This window comes from Diaphorina citri, unplaced genomic scaffold, assembly GCF_000475195.1.
Source record: "Diaphorina citri unplaced genomic scaffold, Diaci psyllid genome assembly version 1.1 scaffold569, whole genome shotgun sequence".
NCBI classification, from domain to species: Eukaryota; Metazoa; Arthropoda; class Insecta; order Hemiptera; family Psyllidae; genus Diaphorina; species Diaphorina citri.
The window spans coordinates 114385-126664 of NW_007378003.1; the positions used below are offsets into that span (position 1 = coordinate 114385).

The 12280-nt window shown below is 41.1% G+C and overlaps 1 protein-coding gene across 1 annotated transcript in view; it reads left to right on the forward strand.

Annotated features, from left to right (window-relative positions):
- LOC103510184 (protocadherin-like wing polarity protein stan) overlaps positions 1-12280 on the forward strand; it is a gene marked incomplete at its 5' end in the record, with an annotated part of 34153 nt that overhangs the window by 20098 nt on the left and 1775 nt on the right. Inside the window, 6 exons of the mRNA XM_026824301.1 lie at positions 6777-7090; positions 7707-7991; positions 8573-8801; positions 9621-9784; positions 10390-10567; positions 11203-11502. Coding sequence (XP_026680102.1) covers positions 6777-7090; positions 7707-7991; positions 8573-8801; positions 9621-9784; positions 10390-10567; positions 11203-11502 — 1470 coding nt within the window. The remainder of the gene's footprint in view (positions 1-6776; positions 7091-7706; positions 7992-8572; positions 8802-9620; positions 9785-10389; positions 10568-11202; positions 11503-12280) is intronic.

Consider the following 12280-nt stretch of genomic DNA (forward strand, 5'->3'; position numbering starts at 1 on the left):
TGATAGGCTACACGCAATACAAGGAGCTGGACACTCTAATGCCGTTAGATGTAGATGATACGGTGACGTCACGATGGGGAGTATCACTTGTTTTGGGTTCCCCTGTGTTATCTCTGGTCATATCCGTGGACAAGAGATCCGAAGATGGACAGGTATGTTTGTTTGTTTGTTTGAATATTTGTTCCGATATAAATTTTGTCAAAAAATCCCAATTCTTGGTAAATCTATTGTTTTGAAAAAGGCAGCTGAGACTTTGAATTTCCGAAGCCTTGGATTAATAAATAATATACCTTGAACTTTAACCTGTAGGGATAGTACTTTGAATGCACCAACAATAGGAATTTTATTAATCATAAATACTTGTCACAAATGTTCCTCGCTTATTACACTACGCTAAATTTTATTATTTAACTTAGACTCGAACCAAGAATTTCCACGTTCAAAGTCCGCCTTTGCTAACCACCACACCATTTGAAATCCACCACGTCCCAATGGATCAATAAATTGAATCGGGGTTCTGCGTGATTGATATTCGGATGGCTGACCATCTGGGCATCTCGTACGGCTGACTTTTTCTGGCCCCACTCAAACTGTTTGAGGTTCATGTGAGAAGGGCAGCTTGATGCCGAATGGATGAGTAAAACCCCTCTTTGAACTGTTGGCATGATGGGACTTTTTAGTCTTAGCCGACAGTATAAATAAGGTATATTAAATAATAATCCCCTTTACCCTCGTATGTGTTATAATGTGTGTCCTATTTGTCATTCACAGCTAAGTCTATCGCCTCAGCTAAACACCAACGTTCCCAAGCAAGCAGTCATGGATGTCTCAGTCTCAGACGGTCTGAATGAAGTGAAAGCCTCAATGACTCTACAAGTCAGGCTGGTGACAGACGAGATGGTTTCTCCCTAAAGTAAAGTGATGATAATGACACTTATGATAGTGTACTGGTACACTAATTAATGCCAAAATTTGAATACCACATCTGGCTAGGGGATATTTAACAGAGAGTAGACTAGTGTCTAGCTGTGGGACTAACAGGGATTAGAAAAGCTAACCCTAGCCTGTGTAGATTGCTAGTAGCCTTTCAAAGAGTTATCTCTGCTTTTAACGAATAAGCACAATGGTTGACTGCGGTTCAGGACGAGCGAGTCGGATGAGATGTTGTTTAATTCCATCACCGTACGACTTGATGACATGACCAAGGAGGCCTTCCTATCTCCCCTGCTCAACTTCTTCATGGATGGACTGGCTGCTATTATTCCGTGCCCGAGAGAGAATATATACCTGTTTAGCATTCAGGTAAGAATCAGAATAGCAACCTTCATGGCTGAGTGGGTAGGCTTGCACTTCGGAGATCCCCGGTTTGATTTCCGGCAGGGTCGGAGTTTTTTCGACTCTGTGTTTGGAATACGGGGTGCACTCAGCCTCGTGAGGTCACCAGTGGTAGGCATTACCAGTGTAAAAAGATAATCGAAATATGGGAAATTCATTGCAAAGGAGGCATTTAGTAATGCTGTGATATCCACAAAAATGTGAAAAAGGTCTGTTTTACCACAAACAATTACTTTTTCATGATTCGATTTTCGATTCGATACATAATTATTTGTACCTCATATTTTATTTCCAGGATGACACAGACGTCACTTCTCGTATTCTCAACGTTAGTTTCTCAGCTCGCGCCTCGGATGGCACCTTCTATCCTCCCCAGTTCTTACAGGAACGTGTGTATCTGAACAGAGGCATACTAGCGCGTCTAGCTACCGTACAGGTAAGTTTTAGCTGAATCCCCAGTTCCTACAGGAACGTGTCTATCTGAACAGAGGCATACTAGCGCGTCTAGCTACCGTACAGGTAAGTTTTAGCTGAATCCCCACAGAACGACAGTATAAACAATAACTACCTATTCTATTCCACATTAGATTAATGATTGTATCAAACTTGTATGATTACAGAGTGCCACACGAGCGAGTCAACTAAACATGGCTAGAGACCATCACCGCGGTGTATGGCAGGAAAAAAATCTTTCCTTTATTCTGCCATCACCATTCGGCTACAGCTGAAGCCGCTACAATAACAGCAGAATTGTATAAAAAGAGATTTTACACTGCAGAACGACAGTATAAACAATAACTACCTATTCTATTCCACATTAGATTAATGATTGTATCAAACTTGTATGATTACAGAGTGCCACACTGAGTATCGATGAATGCGACACCGAGCTAGTGGTTCGTCACGGCTCCACACTGGGCACGTTCTGCGCCAACACCTCCTCGTATGTCCTCGACTCCAAGGAAGTGGAAGTAGGTATAATCAATGAAAGTCGCCATTGAACTTTTTATTAATTAGCCAATCATGAAATATTTTTTGTCAACTTCATTGTGATGAAATACTCTTGATTGGAAGGTGGATTCGGCGACAATAAAATCAATCCCAAAGGCATCCTTAGAAGATTACTTTATAAACATTCTCATTTTTTCCCAGGTTCACACAGCTTCCCGTCTCCTCTCTGAGGAAGAGAAAGCACATTACGACCGGTACAGCTGCCCTGGTTTACATCACTGTCACTGCGGACCAATCAACCCTTTGCGTTCATCATGTCCATTCAGATCGGACAGAATAGTTCGGCTACTTTAATGGTGAGTTTTTGTTTTGAAAATCGAGGAAAATCTTTACATACATGAAAGCGAGATGCACTCACACACTGATCGGTCTACCTCCAGAACCACAACACCTAGAAAGCAGAAATTGGGTTCCTAATTATGACTGAAATGTTCCTAATAATGAGAATTAATAGTAAAGGTGGCACTAAATGAGAATTAATAGTAAAGGAGGCACTTAGTAATGCTGTGATGTCCACAAAATTTGTGAAGAAGCTCTCTGCTTCACCACAAATAATTCATGATTTGATTAATTGATATATCTTCTATTATATTATAATCTATTCCATTCTACAGGTGTTACCATTCGACGACAACCTCTGTGTACAAGAACCCTGTCTGAATTATGAACAATGTGTGACTGTGCTCAAGTTCGGCAATGCGTCAGGGTTTGTGGCTTCGGACAGTGTTCTGTTTCGACCCATTTATCCTGTGTCCACGTTTGCCTGTGTGTGTCCACCTGGATTTACAGGTCCGTTGATTTTTTAATTATGAGGCATTTAATTGTGTTAATTATCATACTTACTTCAAATAAAAGGCATTTTAATTGGTTTAATCATACCTGGAGAAGAAAGATTTGATGATAAAAAAGAGGAACGGAAAGTAAGTTAGTATCATACTTACTTGTGTAAATTCCTGTCACAAAATGTTCCCCACTTACTTAAATCACTTAATAGGTACATCCCGATAAGTTCTATGACGGCTTGGACTCGATACTAACCACGTCCAACGTTGCTTAACTTCAGTGAATCATTAGGATCTGGTGCTTTGAGCGTGCTTTCTGGTCGCCAACTGTAATTTTCAGCTTTGTTTCAAAGAACATTTCTTCGATTTTTCTCTTCGTTTCCGATTTGACAAGGTTTATTTGTTTGCGAATTTCAGGAGGCAAAGAGAGGTACCTGTGTGATGCTGAAGTTAACCTGTGTTATTCTAACCCTTGCCAGAATGGAGGAGAGTGCTATTCCAAGGAGGGAGGATACACGTGTGTTTGTCCTAAAGGATTTATAGGTAAGAAAGAACCTCGGGAATCGAACCCGCTACCTAGCGTTTACAAGGCAGACGTGCTACACTTTAGGCCGTGGTTATGAACAGGGCTGAGATAGGCCATTCTGAGATGTTCTTGGCAAGTGGAAAATGATGTGGTAACTTAACACAGAGGTTAGGGAAAAACCTTGCCCTGTTTACCATCTATTATTTGAAGTACCGTTTTTATTTCGTAGCAAGGAAAGAACTGCTAATTGGACTCGTGTGATCTGTGTCGTAGTATGCCTCTCATCAGATGGGCGAGAAGACACAATACTTCCCATTCTAACTAGGCTGGTTAGGGAAAAGGTTTACCTTGTCCTGTTTACCATCAATTATTTGAAGTACCGTTTTTATTTCGTATCAAGGAAAGAACTGCTAATTCGTAGCATGCCTCTCATCAGATGGGCGAGAAGACACAATACTTCCCATTCAGGTGCTGTGTCAACACGAGAACACCAGAAAGTAACTCGTTGAAATATTTGCAATAGAAAAACGAGTACAAACTTTTGTCGATGGTGGGCATCGAACCCTGGACCTTCTGCATGGCATGGCAGCGCGTTACCACTGGGTTAACGGTGACTACTCATAAAACTTTTGTAACTTTGTAATTTATATTTACATATTTCTGCTTTTTCAGGCGACAATTGTGAGACGGATATCACAAAGAGTGACTGCAAGGGCGTATGTTCCCCAGGCGCCACTTGCTCCCTCAATCCCTCAGGGGGGTATATTTGTGACGATTGCTCCCTGGCTGGATCTTATGAACAAGTATAAAAACTTGGGCTGAAAGGACTAGTTTCCTCATTTTTCCGCTGCAGGAGCCACCTAACTAAGGGTATTAATCATAGTTATCAGGGGTCCTCCACCTTTTTTGTCCTTACAGGTAATTTCAACTTTTTCTCCCAAACTGAGAAGAACAGCTTCGGTCACTCCTCTCTATCCTGAGCAATCTGATCTCAATTCGTCTGGGGGTTATTTAGAATGGAATATACCTCCCTCATTTATACTGCTGTCATAATCCCCTTTCAGCCTAATTAGTTTGAATGGCTCTTGCCTTGTAAGCGCTAGGTCGCGAGTTCGATTCCGGCCCGGGCGGACTTTATCGTAAATAGATAAGGTACGTCCTCTACGGCTGGCTTTCTCCGTTTCCTCCTTCTGTCTTCGATTTCCGAACAATACCTCAGTAATTTAAGTTCCGTGAATTAAAAAAAAAGTATTAAACAGGACAAAAAAAAAATACTAAACCAGGTAAGGTGACTTTCTGATGAGCTCAGTGGTGCTAGAACGTTGAACTTGTAATCCACGGGGTTGGGAATTGAACCCTCTTGATTACCAGACGATCGTCTTGACCACTAGACCACCTAGATGATAAATTTTCTATCCCAATCCTATCTCTCTCTCCTTCCTAGCCTTTTCCTATTTAAATAGGGTCAGCATTTCTTGTCAGTTTCTTCCAGGCAACCCTGTTGTGTACCTCGTGTCCTGATACATTTTTCTCACCCTAATCCTATCTCATTAACTTTATCTCTGTCTCATTACCTTTATCGCTGTCGTCATTTCCCACAGATTCTCGACTCTACATGACTCAGGACTTCTCCTGTACAACGGCCGGTATAATGAACGTCACGACTTTATAGCTCTCGAACTAACAGACTCAGGACGATCAGTACAATTCTCCTGGTCTCTAGGCTCTGAAGTTGCCATGGTAACAGCGTCCTCTGCAGATCCTCTGAATGATGGTGCCTGGCATTCGGTCACTGTGGATTATTTCGATAGGGTAAGTATTGACCCCGCCCAGCCTGAGTGTTATTTTTATAGTAATGATAATGACACTTATGATAATGTACTGGTACACTAATTAATGCCAAAAATTGAATACCACATCTGGCTAGGGAACGTTTAACAGAGAGTAGACTAGTGTCTAGCTGTGGGACTATCAGGGATTAGAAAAGCTAACCCTAGCCAGTGTAGATTGCTAGTAGCCTTTCAAAGAGTTATCTCTGCTTTTAACGAATAAGCACAATGATAGTAATAATAATGACACTTATGATAATGTACTGGTACACTAATTAATGCCAAAAATTTGAATACCACATCTGGCTAGGGGACGTTCAACAGAGAGTAGACTAGTGTCTAGCTGTGGGACTAACAGGGATTAGAAAAGCTAACCCTAGCCAGTGTAGATTGCTAGTAGCCTTTCAAAGAGTTATCTCTGCTTTTAACGAATAAGCACAATGCAATAAATATTAATAGCAATAGTGCTTATTCATTTTCCTACACCACAGGACCTATAAACTAGTCCCCGTATTTTGAGGATAAATCAACCTCAGTGGTGTATGAAATAGTTAATGCTGCGCTGTGGACTTCGGATCTGGACATTTGTGGATCAAGTCAAGTTATAAAATGTAGAGTGGTGTATGGATTTCAGGAACAAAATTTGTGACAAGACTGACAAGTTTTCATGCTTAACACAATTGAAATTCCTCTAGTATTACTTACATTTTTAATCTCACCTTTCCCTCCCTCCTCAGGCAAAGCCTCTCGTTCCTGCGATGACAACACGCCCGGCTGGCACACGCCCGACATGTCAAGTTATAAAATGTAGAGTGGTGTATGGATTTCAGGAACAAAATTTGTGACAAGACTGACAAGTTTTCATGCTTAACACAATTGAGATTCCTCTAGTATTACTTACATTAATTTTAATCTCACCTTTCCCTCCCTCCTCAGGCAAAGCCTCTCGTTCCTGCGATGACAACACGCCCGGCTGGCACACGCCCGACATGTTCAACCTCGGTGGTGTATGAAATAGTTAACGCTGCGCTGTGGACTTCGGATCTGGACATTTGTGGATCAAGTCAAGTTATAAAATGTAGAGTGGAGTATGGATTTCAGGAACAAAATTTGTGACAAGACTGAGAAGTTTTCATGCTTAACACAATTGAAATTCCTCTAGTATTACTTTTACATTTTTTAATCTCACCTTTCCCTCCCTCCTCAGGCAAAGCCTCTCGTTCCTGCGATGACAACACGCCCGGCTGGCACACGCCCGACATGTTTTAATCTCACCTTTCCCTCCCTCCTCAGGCAAAGCCTCTCGTTCCTGCGATGACAACACGCCCGGCTGGCACACGCCCGACATGTTCAACTGCACTTCGGATCAGTTCGTAACTCTTCGGAAACTACTTGGCCAGTTAGAAACTGGTGACGTCACAGTTACAACGTTCGTAGCGGTGGAAAGCTCAGCGTCCATGCGTAAAGCGGTGAGAACGTTGAGACGATTGCACGGTTCGGATGTGTTGATTGCGGAACAGTTGTTACAGCGGTTGTTACGCTATGAAATTGAACAGAGCGGACTCAATCTGACGCATAGTCAGGACAAGGATTTCGTGCAGAATATAGTAAGTTGGCTAGGGTGTGCGTTTTGTAATTAAAGGGGTTGCAGGCGCTATTGACCACATAAGTGTGATGTTATTTAGATCACAAACTTTGGCTTAAGTTGGCGTTTATGAATAGGACCGGGCTAGGCTTAGGTATACCCGCTAGTCCAGGCTTGAGCTAGAAATTTGATTTTCTTTTCAAGCATAGTTTAGCCTAACCTTGTTCATAAACTCGCTAAAGGCCTATAAAGTGGAAGTAGGTATAACCAATGAAAGTCGCCATTGAACTTTTTATTAATTAGCCAATCATGAAATATTGTTTGTCAACTTCATTGTGATGAAATACTCTTGATTGGAAGATGGAAAGTCTCCATTCGGCGACAATAAAATCAATCCCAAAGGCATCCTTAGAATTTTTCTAATATTTCTATGAGAGGTACTACTACTACTACTACTACTACTGAGAGCTTCGACTTCCGACGTATCTCTGAATGCATTGTAGTTATTAAAAGATTAAGGTTTAAACGTTGAAATAAAAATAAATTATCCTTGATTTCAGCTGTTGGTTATCCCTGTACGAGAGTGTTGTTTGGAGTCTAATAGGTCCTGTATGTCTCCCATTCTCCTTTTTTCCCAGGTTCACACAGCTTCCCGTCTCCTCTCTGAGGAAGAGAAAGCACATTGGTCCCGAATCGCAACGCTTACTCCTCTCAATGATTCACCTAGCACTCTAGTTCATACGTTCAACCAATACCTCATCTCTCTCACTACAAGTCAGCAGGATACCTATACGGATCCATTTGAGGTAGTGGCACCAAATATGGCCTTAGGAGTGGATATTGTGGACGCCAGGAGTCTGTTTGGGTTCGAGTCGGATGGTTCGATTCGCGAGGGTGTCGACACTTATTTGACCATTGAGAAGGTAAGTCCTTTTTTGTCATTGTGGACGCCAGGAGTCTGTTTGGATTCGAGTCGGATGGTTCGATTCGAGAGGGTGTCGACACTTATTTGACCATTGAGAAGGTAAGTCCTTTTTTGTACGGAATGTTAAGTGTTAGTGTTAAGGAGCTTGCCTCGTAAGTGGGAGGTTAAGAGTTTATAAATCTCAGCAGAGGCTTCGAATTTGAGTCTTCTTCTTTACTTTTACCCACTCAAGTGAGGTTGGCATTTTGTATTCCAGGTACCTCGGTTGTAAACTTCAATTTCCAGGCTTGAATTTGACTATTTCATTCGGGTAAAATGTGACAAACTTTTGTTAAGTCTTAGTGTTAAGGAGCTTGCCTCGTAAGATAAATCTCAGCAGAGGCTTCGAATTTGAGTTTTCTTCTTTACTTTTACCCACTCAAGTGAGGTTGGCATTTTTTATTCCAGGTACCTCGGTTGTAAACTTCAATTTCCAGGCTTGAATTTGACTATTTCATTCGGGTAAAATGTGACAAACTTTTATTTTTCGACTGATTTATTAGAAAACTAGATTCATAATTTTATTACTATCCCCACCAGGTTATCATTCCGGACAACTCCCAAGTGTTATCCCAGCCACTTCAACCTGCTGCCCTCAAGTCTTCACACTCTAGAGAGCGTGGTCTCCCGTCTGTTATATTTCCCAAGTACAACAACTATCTGCAGGATAAAAACAAGTTTGATCCTCACTCCCATGTCTTGGTGCCACTCAATCTACTCGGCATTGACAATATAGACCATGGGGAACTGAGTGTGGATGAATTGAAGGGTAAGTTACACTCGGAAATGAGTTTAAAATGGCACGGTTGTTCGAGTGGTAACGCGCTTGCTTGTCATGCAGAAGGTCCCGAGTTCGATACTCACCATCGACGAAAATTTGTACTCGATTTTCGATTGCAAATATGCAAATATTTCAACTTTCTCGTGTTGAACCAGCACCTAAATGGGAAGTATTGTGTCTCTTCCAGCTAAGCTTTTCAGTGACGGGGGGTTTTACCTTCCATTCGACGACAAGTTACCTGCCTTCTCATATTGACCTCTCCCAGCCTGAGTGGGCCGGGAAAAGCCAGCAGCCTGTCAAGTCACCTATTCCGTTACCAACCACGCACAACATTACTTAACTTCAGTGGTCCATGAGGAACTGTTAAACTGAACCTGCTATCGCTGCTGGCTGATTTAAGAGAGAAACATTTATTTAATAACAAATAAAGCAGTTGCCAGTCTATGACTGGTAGCACTTAACAGAAATAAGCAAATTGCTGTGATGCAAATTCCTTGGAAATCATCATTCTCGAGGGGGGTGTCTTTTTGCTTTTTCATAATTTTTACAATATTAATCATGGCTCTCTATGAACCAGTAATAATGTGGCCCCTTTTGTCTTTCCAGGAGACACAGCAGAATTTATTTAATAACAAAGCAGTTGCCAGTTTATAACTGGTAGCACATCACAGCAAATGAGCAAAACCATCATTCCCTTGGAAATCATCATTCTCGAGGAGGGTGTCTTTTTTCTTTTTCATAATTTTTACAATATTAATCATGGCTCTCTATGAACCAGTAATAATGTGGCCCCTTTTGTCTTTCCAGGAGACACAGCAGTGATAGGCTACACGCAATACAAGGAGCTGGGCACTCTAATGCCGTTAGATGTAGATGATACGGTGACGTCACGATGGGGAGTATCACTCGTTTTGGGTTCTCCTGTGTTATCTCTGGTCATATCCGTGGACAAGAGATCCGAAGATGGACAGGTATGTATGTTTGTTTGTTTGTTTGTTTGTTTGAATATTTGTTCCGATATAAATTTTGTCAAAAAATCCCAATTCTTGGTAAATCTATTGTTTTGAAAAAGGCTTGTTTGTTTGAATATTTGTTCCGATATAAATTTTGTCAAAAAATCCCAATTCTTGGTAAATCTATTGTTTTGAAAAAGGCCAACCATTCTTCAAATCTTTCGAGTGATTGTAAATAAAACCTGGTCTCTATCCTCTTTATTACGTAAGACCGTCTTTTCTATTTCGATACATGTGAATTGCATTCATACGTACATTCGTCTCAGGTATTGGGGGGGGGGGATAAACAATACTCGTCTTGTATGTACTTGTAATAATTTGAAAAAGACCAACCATTCTTCAAATCTTTTGAGTGATAACCTGGTCTCTATCCTCTTTATTACGTAAGACCGTTAAGACGCACCATAGGTAGATATAGATACTAGGTATAGGTACCTTCTTTTCTATTTCGATACATGTGAATTGCATCCATACGTACATTCGTCTCAGGTTGGCAAAAGAGTTTGAGTGAGGTCTACAGTTCACAGAACTACTAGTTTGTCATTCTTATTTATCCTTCACAGGTGAAAACAGTCTCCGTGCTGAACAACCAAACACCTCTAGATCAGCCTATCAGAGTGAGGCTTTGGCTGTGGCAAACCCCACTCAGTTCCAAGTCTAATCCTCAGTGTGTACGATGGTCCCAGGAGAATAGAGAATGGACCCGGATTGGATGCAAGACAGAGTTACCTTATGATACCGGTAAGTGAAATTATTATTCCCCAAGTCGTTAGTTATTATTGGTCAAGTTTTTCCCCATCCGTGGCACAAGCTCTGCTTGTATAGACGGCTCATGTACGGCTCAGTGTGCAAAAATGGGATTTATAGTCATCCCTACACTCACCTCCATAGAGCAAAATATTCTTAACCCTTATCCATTTGGATACATTCAAATTGCGACACTTTTCGGATGGGTATAGCCATAGACGGCTCAGTGTGCAAAAATGTGATTTATAGTCATCCCTACACTCACCTCCATAGGATACATTCAAATTGCGACACTTTTCACACTTTAATGGCGTCTGTAGATGAACCGCGTCAATATTTTTAGAAAAAAAAGGAACCTCTAGTGGACTTTCTGCTGAACAGTTCTGTATAAGTTTGAACCTCGTGCTGTTCACACAAATTACTCCAGACTCACATAAAGAATTGATCTCTGCCAAGATGAAAAAAATCTCTGCCAAGTTTAGGGCTAAATCATACAGAAGACCCCCAGTAAAATTGTTTGGAATAAAATATCACAATACAGAGATCTAAAATATCACAATACAGAGATAAACCTGGAAGTTTGTCGCAGGACCTTTAATAAAACACCCTTGTATTCAATTCTATTTCAGATTGGTGGCGGTCTACCGATCCCATCCTAGTCAACTGCACATGCAATCAACTCTCCACCTACGCTGTCCTAGTGGACCTCCTAGATTCTAACTTCATCTTGGAAATGAGTCCTTACGAGGATCTAGCCACCTGGATTGGGTTCAGTCTAGCCATAGTGGCTCTGGTTATCGCTACTCTACTACTGGGACTACTCAGAGCTAAGACTAACTCGTCTAGTATTTATACTAACCAGGCGTTCTGCTTGCTTCTTGTACATGTGCTCTATTTGATTGCTATGAAAGCGAGAACTGTTATGGTGAGTCCTTTTTTCCTTCTACTTCCCCATTAATCTTTATTGTGAAAGATCTCTGTATTGTGAAATTTTATTTAAAACAATTTTACTGGGGGTCTTCGTTTACACTTTTTTGATATCTATCGTAGTTTTCTCTAAACAATTCGGACAGAAATACTTACAAACATACATGACCCGTCCATATTTCTCTTTTATATATTTAGATAAATAAATGTAAATTTAAAAAAATAATCACTAAAGTTAAGTAAAGTGCGCGTGTTTGGTATCTGGATAGTCACCCTACCGCGTGCTGCTGGATGAAGTTCATGTGAGGAGGCGGGGAGTTTGTTTGCTGAATGAATAATAAAGCCCCCGTCAGCAAAAACCTTGGCAGTTATACAGGGACGTTAAATCTCTTGAAAATTGTTTATAGATGGTCTACAATCTACATAATGTAAAATGTTTCATACATAATAATGCGTTTATAGATGGTCATACATAATGCCATTTACTCGTACATATTTAAAAGCCTTCTAGCCAGCTTAGTTGGTAGTGCGTCTGCCTTGTAAGCGCTAGGCCGCGGGTTCGATTCCCGCCCGGGGCGGATTTTATCCTGATGGGATAATGTTCGTTCTCGGAACGGCTGGATTTCTCCTATCCTGTCTTCCTTCTCTCTTCGATTTCGGGACGATAAGACCTTAGCAGTTACAGTTCCCTCTGTCAAACCTCTTTAAAAAAGAGCCTTCTAGAGGCTTTGTTTTTGAGATACTTTCCCTCTAAAACTTCTTCAAGTTTAATTTTGTTTG